General features: G+C 35.3%; 2 protein-coding genes across 2 annotated transcripts in view; both read right to left on the bottom strand.

Annotated features, from left to right (window-relative positions):
* LOC128231350 (kinesin-like protein KIF22-B) overlaps positions 1–23,407 on the bottom strand; it is a 101,144-nt gene that overhangs the window by 51,360 nt on the left and 26,377 nt on the right. The gene's annotated exons all lie outside the window — the stretch shown is intronic.
* The window catches only part of LOC128231351 (GTPase Era, mitochondrial-like), a 28,887-nt gene continuing 27,148 nt past the window's right edge, over positions 21,669–23,407 (bottom strand). Inside the window, exons 9-11 of the mRNA XM_052944039.1 lie at positions 23,091–23,240; positions 22,813–22,893; positions 21,669–22,618 (exon numbers count right to left, since the gene is read on the bottom strand). Of these exons, the coding sequence (XP_052799999.1) occupies positions 22,460–22,618; positions 22,813–22,893; positions 23,091–23,240 (390 nt within the window). The 3' untranslated portion in view covers positions 21,669–22,459. The remainder of the gene's footprint in view (positions 22,619–22,812; positions 22,894–23,090; positions 23,241–23,407) is intronic.

Genomic DNA, 23,407 nt, shown 5'->3' with positions numbered 1-23,407 from the left:
TGTATGTAGTTGTCTTTTACAATGATTGTTCAAAGTTACAATGGCCCTGTGGGTTAAAGATGATCTGTCCACGGGGTAACATGTTTTGTACATAATAGGGTTATAAGCACTGCATTTTGATCCAGGAGGTTGTATTCAACTCAAGTAGATTTTTGCAGATTTGGATTTCACAAGACACAAGCCGAGTAAAATCAAAATCTACAAAAAAAACCTACCAGAATCAAATATGACATTCGGCCATATCCGGATCAAAACGCAGTACTAATAACCCTTTTATTATATACATTACTGATTAGATCACTTAGAAGCCACATCTTTGCATAGTAAATTTCATTTTAAGGATGCACTCATTGCTTTAATGACGTCAATTTAATATTGCGCAACATACTTGTTATGACGTGACGTCACAAGAGTGGTATATATATGGCCGTATTGCACTGGAGCGGAATATGGGTTAAAGTATTTTGTGATATGTATTGCATGTGGATTGATGATGGGTATATGATAAAGAATAAAATTATGTTTGGTATTCCATTCTCACTAGCAGTGTGATTAAATGCTGACACCATGTTATGAAATTTGATGGTCAAAGTATTTAAAAGACATTTCAATATTTCATACTTTAAAAACGATATTCATCTCATCTTAGTCTACTCAACTTGCTTTGCTATGTACAAAAGTCTGCAGCAGTAATATGAATAGCATTAGACAGAAGGCAGTGCTTAGTATTCATCAACAGCACTAAGTTATCATGGTAGCATGTTATATGAATTGAATACCAAGCACAAATTAAGAGGGAGAAAATAATTCTTCACTTTTTAAATAAAAACTACTTCCTAATAGCATTGTGTAGTCTGACATAGGTGTACAATGTAGATGTATTTTACAAAGATTGTTCAAAGTACGGCACTGTGGTTTAAAGCTCCCCTGAAAAAGAGGTGACAGGTTTTCTATATAGTATATAATTACACCATTGAAAATCTTCTATGAAACTGCAAATAACAGACCTTTGATATAAAAGGATTTGATCAAATTAAAGAGATATGTGTGCCAACCACGTAAATTAATTTGTACAAGTCTGATTTAACGACTTTGAGAAACTCAAAAGAACTATGACTTTATCTGATTTAACGCTTTAGCCCCCCCCCCCCCCACCCCCACCCCCCTCACTCTACACACACTTAACTAGATTTTTCAAATTTCCTTTGCAGCTTGCAAGCAGTTTTAGTCTAAAGTTTAAGCTAGCCCATCAAACAGTGACCCCTTGTGATGTGAGCCGATTTTGTCAATGCTTAGAACATGGTTGTCAACATTCCCCTAAATGTAGCCCTAGTCCATCAGTGCTTTCAGCACTTTGATTGGTATTAAAATCACTGAAAGGGCTTACGCGATAAAAACCACAAAGTGTACGGCATAGCGCAGAGCCAGAAGTTTCCTACAGGGTTTTCTCCGAATTGTATCTCGATGATAACATACATGATATCTCCGGTGAGGCAGATACCGCCCATGGCCACCTGGGAGAGGAGCACGCACGCGAGCACCACCCAGGACCAGCCACTGTCACATCCCGACTCCATCCTTTCCGACAACCACGCGGATCTCAACCGCGCACGTCTTTATCACTATCTGCTGCCGCCTGAAATCCAAATGAATCTATTCGAATGGAATATAATTCACAAATCAATAATGTAGCAAAGACTGAACAAATATAACGGTTCCCAATCCACAGCACCAAATTGACTGGCGTGCACTTTCAAAACATAGTTACAATGAATTAAGTTCACTACGAATACACAACCTATTCATAGACCACATAACATACCCATACAGTGAAACACAAACCATAAACATACAGTAAAACACACAACATATTCATACAGTAAAACACACAGCATGTGAATTTAATAAAACACACAAACCCGAACAGTGGAACACACAACATAGCCATACAGCAAACCTCAAACATACCCCTATAATAGAACACATACCATACCGATACAGTAGAACACACACATACCCATACTGTAGTACACACAATATATCCATACAGCCGAACACACACCAAACCCATATAGCAAAACTCACAACATACCCCTATAATAGAACACACAACATACCCCTATTATAGAACACAAAACTTACCCATAAAGTAAAACACACAGCATACCCATAAAGTAAAACACACACATACGCATAATGTAGAACACACAACATATATATACAGCCGAACATACAACATACCCATGCAATAACACAAACACATAACTGCATAGTAGAACTCACAACTTACCCATACTGTGAGTCATATAAAATACACATACTGTAGAACACAAAACACATCTATACAGTATAACACACACTATACCCATACAGTAGAACACATAACATGCAAACATTGTAGAACACACAACATGCCCATATAGAAGAACACACAACATACCCATATAGTAAAACACACAACATACCCATATAGTAAAACACACAACATACCCATATAGTAGAACACACAACATACCCATATAGTAGAACACACAACATACCCATATAGTAGAACACACAACTTACCCATACTTGCAGTAGAACACACAACATACCCATATAGTTGAACACACAACATATCCATATAGTAGAACACACAACATACCCATATAGTAGAACACACAACACACCCATATAGTAGAACACACAACATACCCATATAGTAGAACACACAACATATCCATATAGTAGAACACACAACATACCCATATAGTAGAACACACAACATACCCATATAGTAGAACACACAACATATCCATATAGTAGAACACACAACATACCCATATAGTAGAACACACAACATACCCATATAGTAGAACACACAACATAACCATATAGTAGAACACACAACACACCCATATAGTAGAACACACAACATAACCATATAGTAGAACACATAACTTACCCATACTGGCAGTAATTTCAGGATTGGAACGGTAGAAATAAACTAATAGAGTTTCTTTCCCTGTTATGATTAATTACAATTGGCATTTGAATGTGCATAGAGGTAGATAACTTAATGCAGCAACAACTTAGCTAAAAAAATGCATAAAAATGACATCAGAATAAAAGGAAGATCAGCTAAAGTTAGCATATCTTCTCTGTGTTAGATAGCTTACTGAGCCTAAATGAAATACTTGGTAACTACAAAATCGGCGGCCTCAAGCCTATATATCTTCTTGCGTGCTTAGCATTCAGTCAAGTCTGGCTACGCCACTGACAGTTTGTGTGTTTAGCAGTCAAAAATTCTCAAATGAAACTGGAATTGGATTAGACAAGTCATCCATTTGCGGTGCAGAACGTTACTTAAAGCAAATGTATGATGTTCAAAGCGATATTCTTGATATTATATGGAATTTAAGGACACGAACGACATAATGGTACATGTCTATGCAAATATTCATAAACCAATGTCGTCCGTGTTATTTAAGAAGCATTAACAAACATTCAGAACAATAATATTAGACTGCTCCTATGGTTTGAATAAAAACGGAAACAGTAATATTTATGACAATCACCTTCCTTTCAGTACTTTGATTTAAAGATACTTCAAGATGTTCTACATTGCGATAGCCCGGCTTCTTATCTAAGGTTAGTTCGTCACACGACAGAGGTTGCACCTAATCAGTTCTTTTTTTTTAATATTAATGCATTATCATGTTTCACTCATTTGATCGACGTTAACGATAAATACAAGCAAAAACACACGGGTACTGATAAAGATGTGGCGACGTAGTCATTAATTATGAAATCATATTCAAAGGCGACTATTTCTTTTATCTGTACTTAAATCATTTTTATCATTACAGTCAATTGAGTAACATGAATTTTTTTTGACTATTTTTAGCATCAACCTATATTGTGACCCTTGAAAGCTCTGCGAGTGTGTATTGATTTGCCTTGTCAATTTGCCCCAATAGGACCAGCGTATGACATTCTCTCCCAAACGTTTCCTCGTTGACGGCCAGGTCTTCCTGTGCTGCTGTGAACATTTCCTCGTTGACGGCCAGGTCTTCCTGTGCTGCTGTAAACGTTTCCTCGTTGACGGCCAGGTCTTCCTGTGCTGCTGTGAACATTTCCTCGGCTCGTTGGTCACTGAGATCCCGTATGCGGTTTGGCAGAATGTACTGTATGGCATACCTATCATTTCCTTTGAAAAGTCGTTGCTGAAGTTCCGTCAGTAGGTGGTCAACAAACGGCAGATACATGTTAACCCAACAGTAATTTTTAAAAGTATTTTTCAACGTTGAAAATTGACCCTGCCAACAATTCAACATCAAGTTTTGATCCAAAAATCGTTGAAAAGTGATCAGTCGTTAAATTTTGATCACAAATGGGGTCATTTTTTAACAGGTGGAAAAAAGTATATGTACGCATAGAGGCGTTCTTAAATTTCAAGCAATTCAATAAAAGCTATGACAACAACAACATTATACAACGTTAAGCATGCGCGGATCCAGACTACAATGCCGGGGGATCAAACTCATCCTGAAATATCGACAGCCAAAAGTGTTTCTGTCTCAAATATTTATGAACGAGAGAACAATATAGTGTTTTACCGCGGAATTGATTTAAACATATTTTATTGAGCAAAACCAATCAACATTTCAATACAAATACATAATCAAATTTCAGGATTGGAACGGTAGAAATAAACTAATAGAGTTTCTTTCCCTGTTATGATTAATTACAATTGGCATTTGAGGCAGATATAAGTGATGAAGTTATAATTATATTGATATACAAGCTCATATTAAATCATGTTTAAAATTCGGGTAATTGAATGAGAGACTTTAAATGCAATAACCTTTATTAAAGAAAAAACAACAACCTTATTCTAAATTAATCAACTGTATTAATGTAGAAAAAAAGTAGACGAGTGTGCAGAACCTGAAGCCGACGTTTCCCGTAGTAAAATAGTGTTTTGGGCTTATCAGAATAGAGGTATGAATTAAAACCAGCGATATTGTTTACAGCCTTTGCGCCAACTGGAAAAGAATTCCAAGCAGATATTGTAGAAGGAAGGAAGGAATTCATAAACAAAGATGTGCGGGCTCGGAAACTAGATATATTGGATGAATTTCTAAGTGTTCTTGTTGAGGCTTGTCCTACTGTCTGGGGAACCAATACCGACAAATAATCTGGTGTATAACCATTTTTCATTTTAAAGAAGAGAAGAAGTTTGTGTTTCTCGCGTCTAGTACTTAAAGTTCCCAACCAGATTCAATTTGTAGTAAGTGCAGAAAAACAAGTCTAGTACAACCAGTTGGTCGTTTGCGTATTGTGTACAATTATCCCAGATAGCATCTGCATACTCCAAGATTGGCCTAATAAAGGAAAGAAAAATTACCTGCAGGGACCGCCTATCAAGTGGATAACGAAGACGTTTCATTATATTTACTCTGGACCAGGCTTTATCTTTGATGTAGTTAATATGAGCATGCCAACTGCAATCATCAGAGAGAAAAAATGCCAAGATGTTTGTGAGATTCAACAGAAGAAATAGCTGTGTTGAACATATTCACTGGCGGGTGAATGGGTTTATTTCTTTTACGAGATATGACCATTGATTCTGATTTTGATGGATTGAACTTAAAAAGCCATTTGTCGGCCCAGAGATATATTTTGTTAATATCAGTCTGCAGTTTTAAGGCTGTAGACTGAGGGGAGTCGACAATAACAAAGAGACTCGTATCATCCGCAAAAAGGTTTTTATTCGAATCAACCTCCTTAACAATATCATTGATGTATACAAGGAACAAAAGAGAACCTAGAATTGATCCTTGTGGAACTCCCGCTTTAGTCTCAGATAATGAGGAAGTAGCTCCTGATATTACAACGCGCTGAGACCTATTTTCTAAGTTATTGGAAAACCAAGACAATAGACGACCAGAAAGTCCTGCTTGTTCAAGTTTGTACAATAGACCAAGATGCCAAACCTTATCAAACGCTTTACTTATATCAAAAAAGACAACTTTTATTTCAAGTCCATCGTCGAGAGCTTGACAAAATGTATTATAGAGGATTTATAGTCTCTAATGCGTCCAATAAGGGAACCTTCCATATCGAAAGAGGTTCGATTAAAATTTTAGAGTGTGTGTGTGGGGGGAGGGGGGGGCATAAACATATTTAAAGAAGGGCTTGTCAAATTTCAGGGGTCCCGACCCCTCACCACCCCATCCTTAACGGCACGTAGTGACGTTTTTGTACGTACATAAGAAAGGAGTAAAACAATGTTCCTCACTTAAGAGGGGCAAACAAAAATTCCATCCAGACCACGCGTCAGTGCATCCCACCTTAATTATCAAATCTGTGTCCTGCAAAACTGTAAAGTAGTGGCGGGACCTTAGAACATTGTGATCACCCATTGTCCGTCCGTCCGTCGTTCGTTCATAATTGTTTGTATATTTATATACCTTGAGTGAGTTTGAAAGAGACCACATTTTGCAAACAGAAATGCGCAACTTGTATATGTATTGGCGTGATTGGTCGGATCCCATTACGGGCTCTTCGGTCACGACGCATTGAAGAGCGAATTTGCTATTCTGGTTTTGCAGCCATATATAATCTATTAAATATTGTATTGGATTAAAACTTTTAAAATGCATGTGTCTTCCTAGGCGTTGTGCGAAACTTGGTAGCATTGAACAAAATAGGTCATCTGTTCAAATAGAAGGGAAAGCTTGTTTCCACATTTGATGTGCATGCTGAAAGGCTAAGTCACATGTTATCACCCAATGCCATGCTATGAAAAGGAGAGGATTCGATTTCGCACAAAATTGGCTTAAAACAGAAAGTATCGAAAATTAGTCAATCTGTTTCTTTTGTCGAAACAAATATTTTATCAAACTGCACACACCATTCAATCTTCAATATACTCATTATTATTAGAGGAAACTAAGTAAGAGTTGACTAGGAAGACTTGTAAATGATGTTTCAACGTAGTGTATCAAATGGTTTCTGAATCAGAATTTCTGAAGTCGATTAGGGGCCAAATTCGAACAAGAGTAACTTTATTATTTTGAAAAGGCTAATCACTGCGATGGCCGATGAGTCGTTTCTATCCAGTCCATCGGTTGACTATTGAGATATGTCCTTGATAATGACTAAACGAAACCCCAACCATGGTTTATTATAATTATACACCTTAATACAAAACTCGTACGAAACTGAAGGGTTTCAAATAAAGGTACATTATTTTGAAGACCCAAGATGTTCCCCATGAATTATTTCATCAGGAAATTTATACGATTTGACCACTTTAACGATATATTAAGGAGTTGTTAACGACCAAATTTCGATCCAATATATTGACTTATTATGATAAAATTATGACTAAAACTAACGATTTGTTAGTGATACGACCATTATACGAGGTACTTTGTATTTACGAGTTGTTGCTATTGAACTACGAAACATTATGGTCAATGGTGTTATGAGTAGATGCGAATTAATCCCCAGTTACTTACGAAATTATATTTTCAACTTTATTTGCACCATCATTCGAATACAGACACCATAATATAAAGCTATATGCGTACGAAAGACACATTTTGCAATTACACCAACGGTATCTACAATTGTGAAGAAGACGTCAAGTTATTATTGAACAGAACAGAACAGAATTTATTACACGTAAATTATACCGTTTTTATGTGTTTCATATACATATTAAATATTTTACAATTACAATTATACAATGTAGTGGGAAAAAATAAATATAATAATCAACTTTTTTAAGGATGAACTGGAATTGTAAATCAAAAATCTATCAAACTAAAAAATATACAGAACAGAACATATTTCATAACACGTAAATTTAACAGTTTTTGTGTTATGCTTTCATATAAACATATCATCATTACAACTAAACTAAGCTGATAGCGACTAGTATTATTGACATACAAATGATGAACTGAAAAAGTGCTATTGCAATCATCAAAGTTAGTACAAACATTCGTTTATGTATACATGTTGGAACAATCATTTTCAATATATAATTGAATACATGACAACTATAGAATTAAATATCATAACTTAAGGGTAAAACGTGGTTAAAATATTCTAAATGATAATGTAAAAATCTACTTATTATGATGAACAATTAATGATATGGTTTATATATTCATTGATAAAGTATTACGAATCTTAAATGCTTCCGATATATATTTACCTAACATAAATGCTTCAGATTTATTTTGTGTATTTTATAGCCCAACAAGTTTAAACATATTAGGTCTAACTCTGTAATAACGTTTAATATAATTTTGTCTGAACAGAACATATAATGAACACTTAAACATAAAGTGATACTCATCTTCTAATTCATTAGAATCACATAATCGACAATGACGCAAGTTTCTTATTATTTAGTACTCGTAATTTCAAACAAATTGGTCCTAAACTTTAGCATGCGTAGGCCACAATATTCAAATAGTCATGAGTGTTCTGTTTGTTGTTTTAATCCCGTTTATTTTGGCTTGTCGCAAGCCATGTTAGAAATATTGACTTTTTATGAGAACAAGAAATATTATAGTTACTTAATAAATATGGTTTAATATTGAATCTTATGAAGTTCAAGTTCAAAGCTTAATTCAAACGATTTTAAACAAACATTTGTAATGTTGTCAGTGTAATGTATATAACAGACCAAAAACGGGATGGTTTAATATAGCTTTATTACATTCATACGCACACGCACACGATCTTGAATCTAATCAAAAACTGAACTATCAACATACATGCAACTGTTAGCCAGAGGCGGGCTTATCATACACAGAGGCGGGTTTATCAATACTGGGCTCTGATTGGCCACTACAACATTAATGACGAAAAGTAAGGCCACTACTTTTATATAAATTGGTTTACAAAACCGGCGGGTCTAATTTTTCGAAAAGTCAAAAAAAATAAAATGAATTTCACTTTTTTTTCAAAATTATTTTCCCGACCATATTGATTTTGGTGCGAAACGAAAGTAAAACGAACAGATAAGAGTACGAATGCAGTAGATCCCGACTGGTTTGTTGTTCCGTAGCCGTATTCGCCAATTTATAGTGATAGCATGTGAGCCAGTCAACTGTTATGGCAGCGCCGTTGGCAATGGTGGAATTGACAATAGCAGTCATTCTTTGTATGAAATAATGAATTAAAAAATATGCAGGAGTTGTTAAAATAACAATAGCAATAAACATTGGCAAATTTAACAGCCGACACAAACAATAACTGTCACGTGATTGTTGTTTTTCCCCGCCAATTTAGGTTATGAAAATATTGTTGTTTATAGATAAAAAATAAAAGTATCAGCGGGTGCCATCGAATTAGTGGACACAAATATCTGTAAATTATGTGTGAGAAAATCATTTTATAACATTTTATGGTTCAATATCAAATAACAGTGTGAGTGGTGAAATCGAAAGTAAATTTTCTAAAGTGACACCTGCGACCTAGTTGCACAAGTTCGGTCGGTGGTGTTTATGGATCTTAAATCATAGATTGGTTTGTAAATACTTGTCATTGAGTCAATGTAAAGCTTGTGTTTATTCTAGATTGTATGTTTATTCATGTTTGGGTTTATTGTAGAGTAAAAACAATGAAAGAGTTGAACACATGTGTCAAATGACATTTACTAATGCCGGGAGTTGTGTGCAAAACATTTAGATAAAACAACACGGAAACCTATTTTGAATAAGTCCATTTCAATTTATAATGAACCTGATATTTCACTTAAAATGAGCTTTGTTGTTGTAACCAAGGAAAACTCTTTAAAATGAAAAATAAACAAGCATGAAGTATAGATGCTCTGTGAACGCGTGTATACACAAAATGGCGGAGTTTGGAGAAGATGAAAATATCCGATACATAATTATGGATTTCTCTGTCAGTTTACTATCATTGGTACATAAAGTTAAGTCACATGCTAGATTATTATTTTGCTATGTGATTTTTATGTACTGATGTGGTAATTTGCTGCAAGATTTGAATTTGAAATGGATTTAGTGAACATCCCATGGTAAATATCTCGGTGTGAAAATATCCGGAATTAGCATGGACCGGGTTACACAAAACTAGGACCCCGCATGGTAAGGGTTATAAAACTCAAATCTAGGTCTAGTTTGGTTTTTAGTTTTTCATGTATTGTTTTCACAATATTAAAGCTCAAATGTCTTCATAAAATGTTTCTTCTTATTTACAAAATTGGTAATTATTTCACTTTATTGACATTTTTCAATATTGAAATAACTGAAACAATGTTTAGAAAATGTAATGTAATACAGTGCAATTTTTGTGTATTTTAATGCGTAAAATTCGCCTTCTCTTTTTTTTCAATTTAATATTGGTCAGTTTTTAAATGTTCTGCATTCACTTCTGCTTTAGCATACCCTTAAAGCTACACAAATGTCTTGCTGAGTGATATCCAATGTATCTTGATAAAAAGTGTTGTTTATACATGTAAACATGTTTTATAGTCAATTTCATTGATGTTTTATATGCACAGTATGTAAGATCTAAACTGTGTGTTTTATGTATTAGAACTTTGAAACTTTGTGTGTATTAAAACATACATTAATAGCAGTTTAAAAATTTAAAATGTCAAGTAAATGATATAATTTTTCAATGTTTTTATGTTGTTCTCTGATTTTCACCCTTTAAGAGTATATTTTGTATCTTTTTTCCTTTTTTTTTCGACCACCCGGTGGACATTTTTTCCAAAAATTCTTGTAAACCAAAAAATAAAAAAGGAGTGGCCTAAGCCGACAACTGATTGAGAAAGCCAAGTTGTGAAAAGTATTGTCCGCGCAATTGATGTATCGCTATAACGAAAAATATTCAAGTATTCCTTTTGGCTTTGACTGGTCGCTGGTAAGACGCAGTTATTTCCCTTTGACAGTGGAACGCAGTGTGCTTGACATTCACAACTATTCACGCGCATGCATTTCGACAAGAGTCAAAGCGTACACTTATCGTATGTTATAGTATAAAATATCTTGTATCTGCCATTTGACCGCCCGTATAGCTTAGTGGCAAAGTGTTCGCTTCGGTTTAGAACGGTCGGGGGTTCAAACACGTCAAACCGAAAGTCATTAAACTATGTTACCGATAGCTCCCGCTCCTAGCGTGCATTTATCAGGTAGTACTGGGAAATGTACTTGTCCCCCCCCCCCCCCCCCCATAAAAAAACAAGAGGCACATCAGTGCCTGTGCTCCACTGGCCAAAAGGTTCAAGCAAAGACCACCTTACTGATTATCAAAATATATTTATACAAGCAGCATTCGACACGCATCCACTTAGTCCTGCATAAGTCCATCTTTTTTTCACTTCTGATGTGATGTCGGGTCTTTTGCCACTCGCGACACGTTGTCGCTGTTTAAGATATAAGTTTTTCCTTTAAACTATAAATATCGACCCAAAATAATGCTTAAAAGTTAAACAATTAATAAACATTTAATCTGAATAGATTATGAAGCAAATATCTAACCTGAACAAGAACTGACGAGATAGAATCGACTTGGTGTTTCACTTACACTTTTCGGCCATTTAAGTTACTAAAAATAGCTGTTTCATAAACTTTCAGAATGTCACTTAAACGAAAATTAATGTTCAGTCTATATATACTTTCCTATGTATAAATGTAAGGTTTTTAAATTGATCTTTTTGTGAGAACTTTATGCTTATATGTTTACTCATAAATTATTATTGTTTAAAAATTATATAAAGATGCTATACGTGAAAAATTAAGACGTTATTTTTTTTTCTATTAAAGGGAGGTAATTCAGTAGTAAAATGTAATCAAAGCTATTAAAGCATGGCATTTCTTTTCTAACCATGTTGATATTATTACAGTCTATTCAAGCAAGATGCCTTTTGTTTTTACATAGTACCCATAGGTTCTGAAAAACAAGGAGCACTATTCCCAACAGAAGGATGTCACTCCCTATCACTGCATGAGCATCATAATAAAGAAATGTTTACTCAAACTGCAAGCTGCTCAATTGAAATAGGTATTTACCTCAAGCATACAGTTTTATAATGTGGCAAAATAGTCGGACTACTAGATTGTCATTCGGACTAGTAAAAAATGCCATTATGCTAGTCCAACTGGCTAGTAAAGTACTGTTAAGACCAAACTTGACAGTTAGTGAACTTCTTGTTCACTATCAGTTCACCATCAGTGCATTTCGTAGTGCACTAGGGTAAGACAAGGGGAAGACTAGGGAAAGACTAAATGCAGACAAGGGGCTGACCAGATAAGGTTTATTCAGTCTATAATAAAGGCTATCTTTACAGTGAAACTTAGAATGATGGGTGTAGTTTAAACAGATGTTTTAATGTTAATTAATTTATAGAGAATACCTATAATCCATTTGGATCTTTCATGTAAATGATATAGATATTGAATTAAAAAACTGATGTTTTGTAAAAAAGAAATTGTCACACAAAGATATTTAAATGTTTTTTGTTTTCTTTATTAATATGCATTGCATTATTTTGATATTAATTGATAGGTATAATGATATAACTTTGGTTCAGGGTTAAAGGGTTTCATCTTCAAACACTTATTGAACATAATGATGAAATGAATTCATAAGCCTTTATTTTAACAATAACAATACACTTTACAAGGATATAATGAAGTTGTTCGTTATTTAAAATAGGTAATCCTCAAGGTTCATACCTTATTGTTCCAAGCTCAAACTGTGAAATTGTTGTGCCATTGTTGATTCATTCAAAGGTTATAAAAAACAAGATTTTCTTCCATCTATTCTAAAACTTATAATTTTATGTTTATTTTTGTTTAACAAATGTATTGTGATTTAAGGTGACAGCCTAACAGCAATCATTATCAAATAAGTACAACATTAATTATTATAGTACATTTTCTAAATTGTACCCAGATTTATTGATTGCATTTCTAATTTGAAACACATAATAGATAAACATATATTTTAGAAGTTTTCTATAATTGGTTCTGCTGCTTCATTATTAAATGAAATACTATCCATTGAAGGCTACACTAAGCCTTCTTTAAGCACCCCCCCATAGTACACAATTCTGTGTATTGATCTTTATCTTTATTGCCTCCTGCTGTCTTTTAAATCTCAGATCTGTCAGTGTTTGACTTACCGTTTCATTTTGATAACTTTTTAAATCATATTAAAAGCATTATAACAATGCTTTAGAGTAAGAATAAGAGTAATGTTAGTTATTATTAATAATATCCCATTTATATGATTTATATCCTACAACATAAATGTAATGTTACTTTATTTGTTTATTATTTACTTCTCATCAGTCAAATTAATACATTGGCTATGCACATATTGTTTATGCAAGAATTGGTTGTGTATTAATAGGACAATGCTATTTTCTACTCTAAATGGTGTCACCTCCAAATGGCCCCGAGCCAAAAAACAAATACACAGGAAATTGGCCCCTGCAATGACACTAGCGCAATAAACAAGGGATACACAGCAGAGAATTAACATGACAATCTTCTTAAAACTAGGCAACTCAATATTTTCTTACAAATTTGGTTTTAGAGAAGAGATGTTAACAACATATGTTTTTTATAAAAGATGGAAAATAGTTTATATTTATTAAATATATTTTGCAATTGCATTATAAATTAAAAAAAAAAAACTATTTCTTTAGGACACTTTTCATCATTTGTTTATCAAATTGTTAAGAGTAGAGATATTTAATTTTAACCATGCATAACATGTATTTTAACATCAAATAGTAAGATTAATAGAACTCATATTCATCGTAATGCCTGGTTAATGGTTGGATGCAGGGTCCCTGATACTTCCTGTGTATTGTTTATTGTCCCGACCTATTGGGGCTAACATTGTTACAATGGGTAATCTCATTACAAAAGTATGAATAAGCATTTTATCATTTTCTAAACATTCAAAATTAATGCCTGGTTAGTGGGCTATTTGGTAGGATAATTCCCGTTAGTGCTCTTTTTATAGATAAAGATAAATAGATACATTCAGTATTAAATGCTCAAACTAGGCTTTTAAGATGTTTATTTATGAAAAGTAATGAAATTAATCGTGAATATAGTTACGTAACATCTATACAGGAAAGTTACAGACAATTGCAATATCATCTAGATTAGCATTTATAAACTTTTTGATGAAGTTATAATGTAATGCATATATGAAAAATCTGTTTCTGAAGAAATAGCCTGAGCTTCTATTTTTAAATCTAATTAAGGCAAGGTATTTTTTTTCAACACTGCATGCATTTTTTTTCTACTTTTAAATTACAATTACCTTTTTTATCATAAGCATTGGTTTTGCATTCACTGTTTGAATATATAATAGTGCTGTTCACTTATTTACTAAGGATTCAGAATTATTACTTTGTAATCACTAATTGACTTTAATTAAATGTCTGAATTACCAAAACAAATGTTTGGATGTTACAATAGTAGCACAATTATATTGATAACACCCCTATTTTCAAATATTGGCTTACAAAGAATATTTATTGGATTTATTTAAGAAATGTTTTATTCTTATTTCACCTACATTAGAATAAAAAAGTTGACAAATATGACCAGTAAATGCTGGGTAGAAACCCATTGTCTTTAGTTACTGGCCCATTAAATGATGATCATCATAAAGTCATCAATAAATGCAGTATACTAAAATGTTTTATCACAAGTTAATCTGCTAGAGGAAATGATCTTATCAGTTAAATTAAATCAATATAGTAAGGCCAATCTGAGTGGACCAGGAAAATCTATACTGGCTTATCTAATAAACTACAGACTACATTAGTTTATCCTTAGTGCACAAATTGTTCACTACTAGTGCACTCCTAGTGAACAAGAGTGTAAAGTTTGGTCTTAACAGTACTGTAGGTTAAAATGTTTTTCGTGAAGACTGCGGACGAGAAGTCCTTAAAGGTTTTTCTATTTTTAACTCTCGCAGCCATGTTGTGCAGCGGACCGGAACCATTTGGGCAATTTTGGTTAAAGGGCATCCCGATGAACATTTATGTAAAGTTTCATCAAAATCTGATAATCGGTTTCTGAGAAGATGTAGTTTAACGTTTTTTTCTATTCTTAGCTCTGGTGCCCATGTTGTGCAGCAGACCAGAACTGTTTGGGCTATTTTGGTTAAGGACTACCCAAGTAACATTTCTGTCAAGTTTCATTGCAATACGATCATCGGTTTCTGAGGAGAAGTCGTTTAAAGGTTTTTCTATTTTTACCTCTGGGGGCCATCTTGTGCAGTGGACCGAAACCATTGAAGCAAATTTGATAAAGGACCATCCAAGGAACATTTCTGTTAAGTTTCATCAAAATCTGATCATCGGTTTCTGAGAAGATGTTCTTTAAAGGTTTTTCTATTTTTTTTGCCCTGGCAGCCATGTTGTGCAGCGGACCGGAACCATTTGAGCAATTTTGGTTAAGGACCACCCAAGGAACAATTCTGTCAAGTTTCATCAAAATCTGCCTATCCGTTTCAGAGGAGATGTCGTTTAAAGATTTTGCTATTTTTAGCTGTGGCGGCCATATTGTGCAATGGACCAGAACCATTTAAGCAATTTTAATAAAGGACCACCCAAGGAACATTACTGTCAAGTTTCATCAAAATCTGCCGAACCATTTCAGAGGAGATGTCGTTTAAAGATTTTGCTATTTTTAGCTCTGGCGGCCATATTGTGCAATGGACCGGAACCATTTGAGCAATTTTGGTAAAGGACCACCAAAGGAACATTCCTGTGAAGTTTTGTCAAAATCCGCTTATCAGTTTCAGAGGAGATGTCGTTTAAAGTAAAAGTTTAGGCACGCACGCATGCACGCACGCACGCACGCACGCACGCACGCACGCAAGCACGCACGCACGCACTCGCGACGGACAATCTGTGACGACATAAGCTCCATGGCCTTCGGCCAGTGGAGCTAACAACAAAAAACAAACAAACAAAAAAACAGTTGTTTCCCGTGTATCGCTGCTATACACCAAGGACGGAAAAGAACCATGAGGTGTCTTCACAGGGAGCTAGGGTATCGCACCAGGATCTCTAGCATAGCACACTGTTTCTATAAATGGATTTGAGTGGGAATTGCAGGCACTTCTATCTCATGTTACATTTGATATTACATTTAAACGTGATGGCGTCAAGGTGAGGTCAAGTAATAATGCAGTTAATATGCGCGGGCATATGCATTGGTTGACAGGGAAATATAACTGCTTTAATCATAAATAATTACAACATTTTAACATTTCTCAAAACGTCGATTTTACTATTCATGTTTTCATCTTGATAAACAAGAATTCTCAAAAAAACCCATTCCCGTCATAACTAATTCAGTAGTCATAGAGTCAAGATCGTTATACACGGTGGAGAACCCACGTGCCTTATTTGTAAAGTGCACGGCAAAAAGTGTAAACAAAAGGTCTCGATTCAGGTAGGTTGTTTAAAGATAACTTTCTTAATACTTTTGTATTTTTGGCATATAAAGACCATAAGCCCCTAGGTTTGACCTTGACTTTAGAGGTAGGGACACGGGTCTTGCCTGCGTTACGTCGTCTTGGTATGTCAAACAGATGTGGCAAGTCATTTTAAAGTATGTCCATACAAGAGAAAGTTACAACCCGGACACGGACGGTATGGCAAACACATGTGGCAAGTTATATGGCGTGAGACCACAGTTATTTTTACTATATGTTTCATATAGACACTAACCTGGCTTTTGACTTTATACACACCCCAATTGAAAAACAAGGACATGGCATCTCTAGAACAATTCAAGACACAAAATATAATCACAAGAAAACACCATGTTGACCATTGACCCGACTGTCAAAATTGAGTTCAAATACATAACCCTTCCGCCAGGGAGTCAATCGGCTACAAACAACTAATTTTCAGACTTCCACAAGCTATGATTTTTCCAATATTTACATTGAAAACTATCAATTTCTGCAATAGAGTGTCAAATTCAGTCAAGTTCTCTGCAAAAAGAACATTTTTTGCTTCTTTTTCATTCAATTTTAATAAAATATTGATACTTGAACACAAGCACTCTTTGTTTCTGTATTCACATCCGGATCTTGGTCAACGGGGGGCAGATAACTGTGGTCTTGAGCCTATTTAAGCAACATTTTTTCAGAAACAGACTTCAAAACTCCTATAGTTCAGCTTCAGGCTATATGCAACACATACTGAAAGTTTGGCAATGATATATCAAACACTAAATGAATGAGACAAGTATTAGCACCTGTGGTATTTTCATAAAAAGCAGAAACAGCCATTTCCCTCAAATGTTAAGCCGCAAACCTTTGAAGAGCCATTATTTCCTTATGCATTGGAATAATTTGACCAAGTAAAGTTTTCCTTGTAGCTTTTAATGGTGTCTATAGAACAGCACCACAAAACTGGCCTGCCTACTCTTTTAAAAAAAATTTCTAAGCAAAATAAGGTTTTTCCACTTCATCGGCTTAGTGTTTTATATAAAAAATGACATAGAGCCAAACTGAAATGCCTCAACTTGTCAAAATTTTGCTTTTCTGGTCCACTTATATACAAAGGTAACAGAACTGTCCAGTTTAACACAAGACATTTAGTGATCATGTGTTAATAGACAGTCTAAACAACACTATATGCCAAATTGTTGGCTTCCGGGACAAATGGCGCAACAAAGGAAATGGCAAAAAACAAACCAAAACTTAAAGATTCATGACAACTGCTAGTGTTTTCATGTATGAGGTGGCTACATGATGTAGAAAATGCAGAGATAGCATTATTATGCCCATTTTTAAAAAAAATTTACTTTAAGAATCTGTTTTGAAGGCTAGATTTGGCATTAAATTCAGAGTACAGCACTTCACTATTGTCTATAAGATGCTTATTTACACCTGATTTGCTATAAATCTCACTCAATGGAATCATTTACACACAAACAAGTACTACAGAGTTGACTAACATCCTCATTCTTCTGAAATATTGGATTCAGAGCTGCATCTCCTGGATTCAGATTGCAGGACTACCGCCTGGGGAAAAGGCCGCAGCTAACTGGAGCTTATTGGCACATCATGATCTGCAAGCAAGACACAAAAGCAATGTTTTACACAAATAAAACTATCTGCCACTACTGTTAAAGTTTGAAAAAGGCCTGTAAACACTCATTTGAGGCATACACAACCTTTAATATAGTCATAAATGTGATAAATATGCAGAAAAGTTCATGAATTCAAAGATTTTCAGGACAAATTTAATAGAATATATAGTCTTTTGGACATTTTGCAATCAGTTTTTAACAACTCAAAGGTAAATCTCATCTCATTGAGTACCCAGATGCATTTTGCAAGCATTCAAACCAGACATGCTTAGAATTTCTTCTTACTTGGAGATGGTATTCCTTTCTTGAAAATCCTTGCCGAGAGCCGGTATGGAAAACCACACAAGACCACAGTTTTACCAGCACTGGTTCTTGTCCTTGAAAATTCCTCTGTGGCTACAGCAACCAGGCTGGCTATTAAAATAAGCAATAAATTAGGGTTTTTAAAACATTTATACTGTATTAAGGTTGTGTTTTTTAATGCATTAAGGGAAAAGGCTCTATTCTTTATGAAAACTGCTCACTTTTTATTTATTTTGCATTGAGAAATGTCAAGTTTTTCAATGAATAAACTGAATAAATGAATGAATTAATGAATATATATGAATGATTGATAGAATGAATTAATGAATTAATGAAAGGTGGCATTATTTCTTTAAAATTGGGATCTCATTGTGTTGCTGTGATTGTTAAAGTATATGTTTTCTTGTCCATAAGCTGAAAATCATATGCACACTAAATAAAACATCATTCTGCATCCTATGTGCAGTAAGTTTTGTTTAATTGCTTATAGAATTTGCAATTATTGTAATGTTTGCTTAAAAGAGCAAACAAAATGTGTGAATAGATGCACAATACAGACCAAAGACTGATACAAGTCAGCAGTTTCATTAGAAAATAATATTATTATCAAAGCCACATCAGAAATGATTGACAACATGAAAGAAATTCATTTAGGAATGGAACAAACAGTCTCAATGGGCTTTTATGACCAAACTGTCTCACTTTGTACTTCAGTTTGGATACCATTTTCTAATATATTATCTTGAAGTACTTACAAATTACAGCATGTTGGCAAACACCAAGTACAGCTTGGCCTATGGTGGGCAGCTTGGTGGTGGGGGGGGGGGGGTTCTTCAACAGACAGTTCCTCCTGGGTCTGCTTCCTATGTTAAAAAAATCCCTCCATTTATACTTTGGAATTGAAAGTGAGGCTTTCATTCATTAGTTACCATCATTTGGAACTATTTCCAAACATTAAATTGAAAGTGAAAGTAGTTTTTTTAAAAAATGTCAAAAATATATAAGAAAATTATATATTATTAATTTATATTATGTAATATAAGATTTTCACATTTCATACTCAAACACCAATATTCTATGGCTAAGCACTGTCAACTGGCCAAATTTCAACCAGATAGCTGTATAAATTAAGAATTTATAACAATTTAAAATAGGCCACCCCTCCAAAAGCTTCCTCTATATCAGGCGTGAGACCACAGTTATTTTTACTATATGTTTCATATAGACACTAACCTGGCTTTTGACTTTATACACACCCCAATTGAAAAACAAGGACATGGCATCTCTAGAACAATTCAAGACACAAAATATAATAACAAGAAAACACCATGTTGACCATTGACCCGACTGTCAAAATTGAGTTCAAATACATAACCCTTCCGCCAGGGAGTCAATCGGCTACAAACAACTAATTTTCAGACTTCCACAAGCTATGATTTTTCCAATATTTACATTGAAAACTATCAATTTCTGCAATAGAGTGTCAAATTCAGTCAAGTTCTCTGCAAAAAGAACATTTTTTGCTTCTTTTTCATTCAATTTTAATAAAATATTGATACTTGAACACAAGCACTCTTTGTTTCTGTATTCACATCCGGATCTTGGTCAACGGGGGGCAGATAACTGTGGTCTTGAGCCATATTAAAATCTGCCCATACAAGAGAAAGTTACAGCCCGGACACGAATTATTGAGCCGGACACACGGACAGTGCGATTTTAATATGCCCGCCTTCGGGGGCATACAATTGGATTTATTACCTTTTCTCTGACTCACAAAAAAAACATCGCCATGCAAAAAAGAAAAATTTGTTTCGCCAATCATAACCTGTGCATTCCAGAGCGTGTTTGTTCTTGATGGATCAGTCAGAGAAAATGTATTGAAACTGTTTTTCTTCTCTTTTTTCTGGTCGTGTGATGACCATCAACTTTTTAGGAGAGTGTAGTTTAGTGAGAGTGCGATCTCGCAGGCAAGTATAGTTAAATGCGGGACATTGCAGTATCGCAGGCAAGTGCAGTTAAGTGCGGGGTATTGCGGTATCGCAGGCAAATGAAGTGAAGTACGGGATATTGTGGTCTCGCAGGCAAGTATAGTTAAGTGCGGGATATGGCGGTATCGCAGGCAATTGCAGTTAAGTGCGGGGTATTGCGGTATCGCAGGCTAGTGCAGTTTAGTGCGTGATATTGCGGTATCGCAGGCAACGGTATAGTTAAGTGCGGGATATGGCGGTATCGCAGGCAAGTGCAGTTAAGAGAGGGGGAGTTGTATTGCGGTATCGCAGGTAAAAGTAGTTAAGTGCGGGGTATCGCAGGCAAGTATAGTTAAGTGCGGGATATGGCGGTATCGCAGGAAAGTGCGGGATATGGCGGTATCGCAGGCAAGTATAGTTAAGTTCGGGATATGGCGGTATCGCGGGCAAGTATAGTTAAATGCCGGATATTGTGTCTCGCAGACAAGTATAGTTAAATGCCAGATATTGTGTCTACAGGCAAGTATAGTTAAGTGCGGGATATGGCGGTATCGCAGGCAAGTATAGTTAAGTTCGGGATATGGCGGTATCGCGGGCAAGTATAGTTAAATGCCGGATATTGTGTCTCGCAGACAAGTATAGTTAAATGCCAGATATTGTGTCTACAGGCAAGTATAGTTAAGTGCGGAATATGGCGGTATCGCAGGCGAGTATAGTTAAGTGCGGGATATTGCGGTCTCGCAGGCAAGTATAGTTAAGTGCGGGATATGGCGGTATCGCAGTTAAGTGCGGGATATGGCGGTATCGCAGGCAAGTATAGTTAAGTGCTGGATATTGCGATCTCGCAGGCAAATATAGTAAAGTGCGGGATATGGTGGTATCGCAGGCAAGTGCAGTAAGGAGGGGGTATGCGGTCGCGCAGCTAAATGTATTTCAGTAAGAGACAAAGTAGTTACACAGGTAAATGTAATAAACTAGTTTATATTGCAAGCACGCAGGTCAGGTCAAGAGTAATTCAGGAGGTTTCATTTCGGTTGCGGAGGCACATCACGGTGACATGTAATTGTATTTCAGTAGATGCCAATCTGGTCGCTAATTATTAAGTTAAGTAAAATGTGATATTGCCCTCACGCAGGAGTGCACTGGGAGTAGAAAGTTGCGCATATGAGATAAGTTTAAGTTTGTATTTGCTGTCTTGCAGGTAAGTGTATTTCAGTTGGCGGTATTGTCAAGCCACAACTACTAGGGGTGTTGTCTGGCTACAGAAGACTGCTCGAACATTTAAGAATATTTTATTTTGTTAAATAAACAAACAATAAAATCAATGCATAGTTTTTCGTGTGGTTACAATGCTCAGTAAATATACCATATTATCTTGGTAGCGTATCTAGGCTTCAGTGCATAATTTACAACAATAAACTGAGTCCCAATATCCTCAAATTCAATACTTACGTTTTTCTGTTTGAAAATTAATGAAAAAATGTTCCAAATTTATAGAAAATAAATGACACCTACAAATGTTATTCAACTCAATTCTTTATTTAATTATAACTTTAATAATGTAAAATAATAATCCAGAGGAAACAAAATTGTGCGACCCCAGAAATAAATTTTCAGGGATTTAAGACACAAATTGAACAAAAGCGAGGACGTGTCAAACTAGGTTGGCCAGTAAATGTCCAGATTCTAACGTAACAAATTCCAAATTTTCAAGCTAGGAAGCTGCAGGTGAGTAGTGTAGTTCTCCAGATGGTGATGTTACAGGCGTACAGGTGAGTGTAGTTCAGTAGGTGATATTACGGTCATACAGGTGACAGTAGCTCAGTAGAAGGTGATGTGACAGTCGTACAGGTGACAGTAGCTCAGTAGAAGGTGATGTGACAGTCGTACAGGTGACAGTAGCTCAGTAGAAGGTGATGTGACAGTCGTACAGGTGACAGTAGCTCAGTAGAAGATGATGTTACGGGCGTACAGGTGCATTTAGCTCAGTTGTAGATTATGTTACAGTCCTACAGGTGAGTGTAGTTAAGTAGAATGTGAGGTTGCAGTAGTGCAAGTGGGTGTTGCTCAATAGAAGGTGATGTTACGGTCATGGCCTGCCCGGGCTTTTTTCACTGTGACAGAGAGACGCAACTTCACATCGCAGTGAAAGGCATCCATCAATGCCTGTTTGGCATCGTATGATACAGCTTTGATCGTGTCCGAGTTCATTCCCACAATAAGACCCTGAAACAAAGGAGGAAAATTGATATGGTAACACTTAGTATTAAGAAATAACATAATACATGTATTCATAAAAAATGTTGTTTTGTTGGAACTGAAATGCTTAATTTACAGAAATAATATAAACCACATAACAGTTGATGATTTTATTTTTTACAACTGTTGCAAAATAACATGTGGATCATGGATGTTTTTACCATGTGATTTGAAGACTTGACATTGATGTCTATTGACAAATGCAGAGTGTCATCGCTGGAAACATCCCAGTGGCTGATCAACTGAAATGAAACATCAAAATCAGTGTATTCCACTTGTATTTAGCCACTGGACACATGCATTAAACTGAAAAGAAAACAAGAAAAGGAGGAACTATTCTACTTTAATGTGAAATAATAAATGTTACCAATCTTCAAATACAAATAAATTGAAATAACGAAATGTTGAGTTTTTACCAAAGTAACAAATTATATCTTACAGGGTCAATCCTATATGGCAGCCAGCCATGAACATTGTCCAGTAGCGCCTGTCTGATGCACATCTTTGCAGTCTCGTATGGGTGCTGCTCTGTAATCACACTGCTGTGATACAGCCACTGGCCAGGACGGGCTGCTGATAACAGGTACTCCTGATGTGGAGGGATAATGAACATGAAACTGCAACCATATATCGAAAATGCTTCAAAATTTTGCTTGAAAATAACCTTTAATAAGGAGGATTCAGACTTCTTCAAGCAAGGTGAAAGGAACCAGTAAATACAATAACAATATTAAATGGGCATTGTAAAAATAGTGG

This window comes from Mya arenaria, chromosome 4 (assembly GCF_026914265.1).
Source record: "Mya arenaria isolate MELC-2E11 chromosome 4, ASM2691426v1".
Taxonomy (NCBI): Eukaryota; Metazoa; Mollusca; class Bivalvia; order Myida; family Myidae; genus Mya; species Mya arenaria.
Note: the sequence above shows the minus strand (reverse complement) of the source record. Positions and strands in the feature narration are given on the sequence as shown.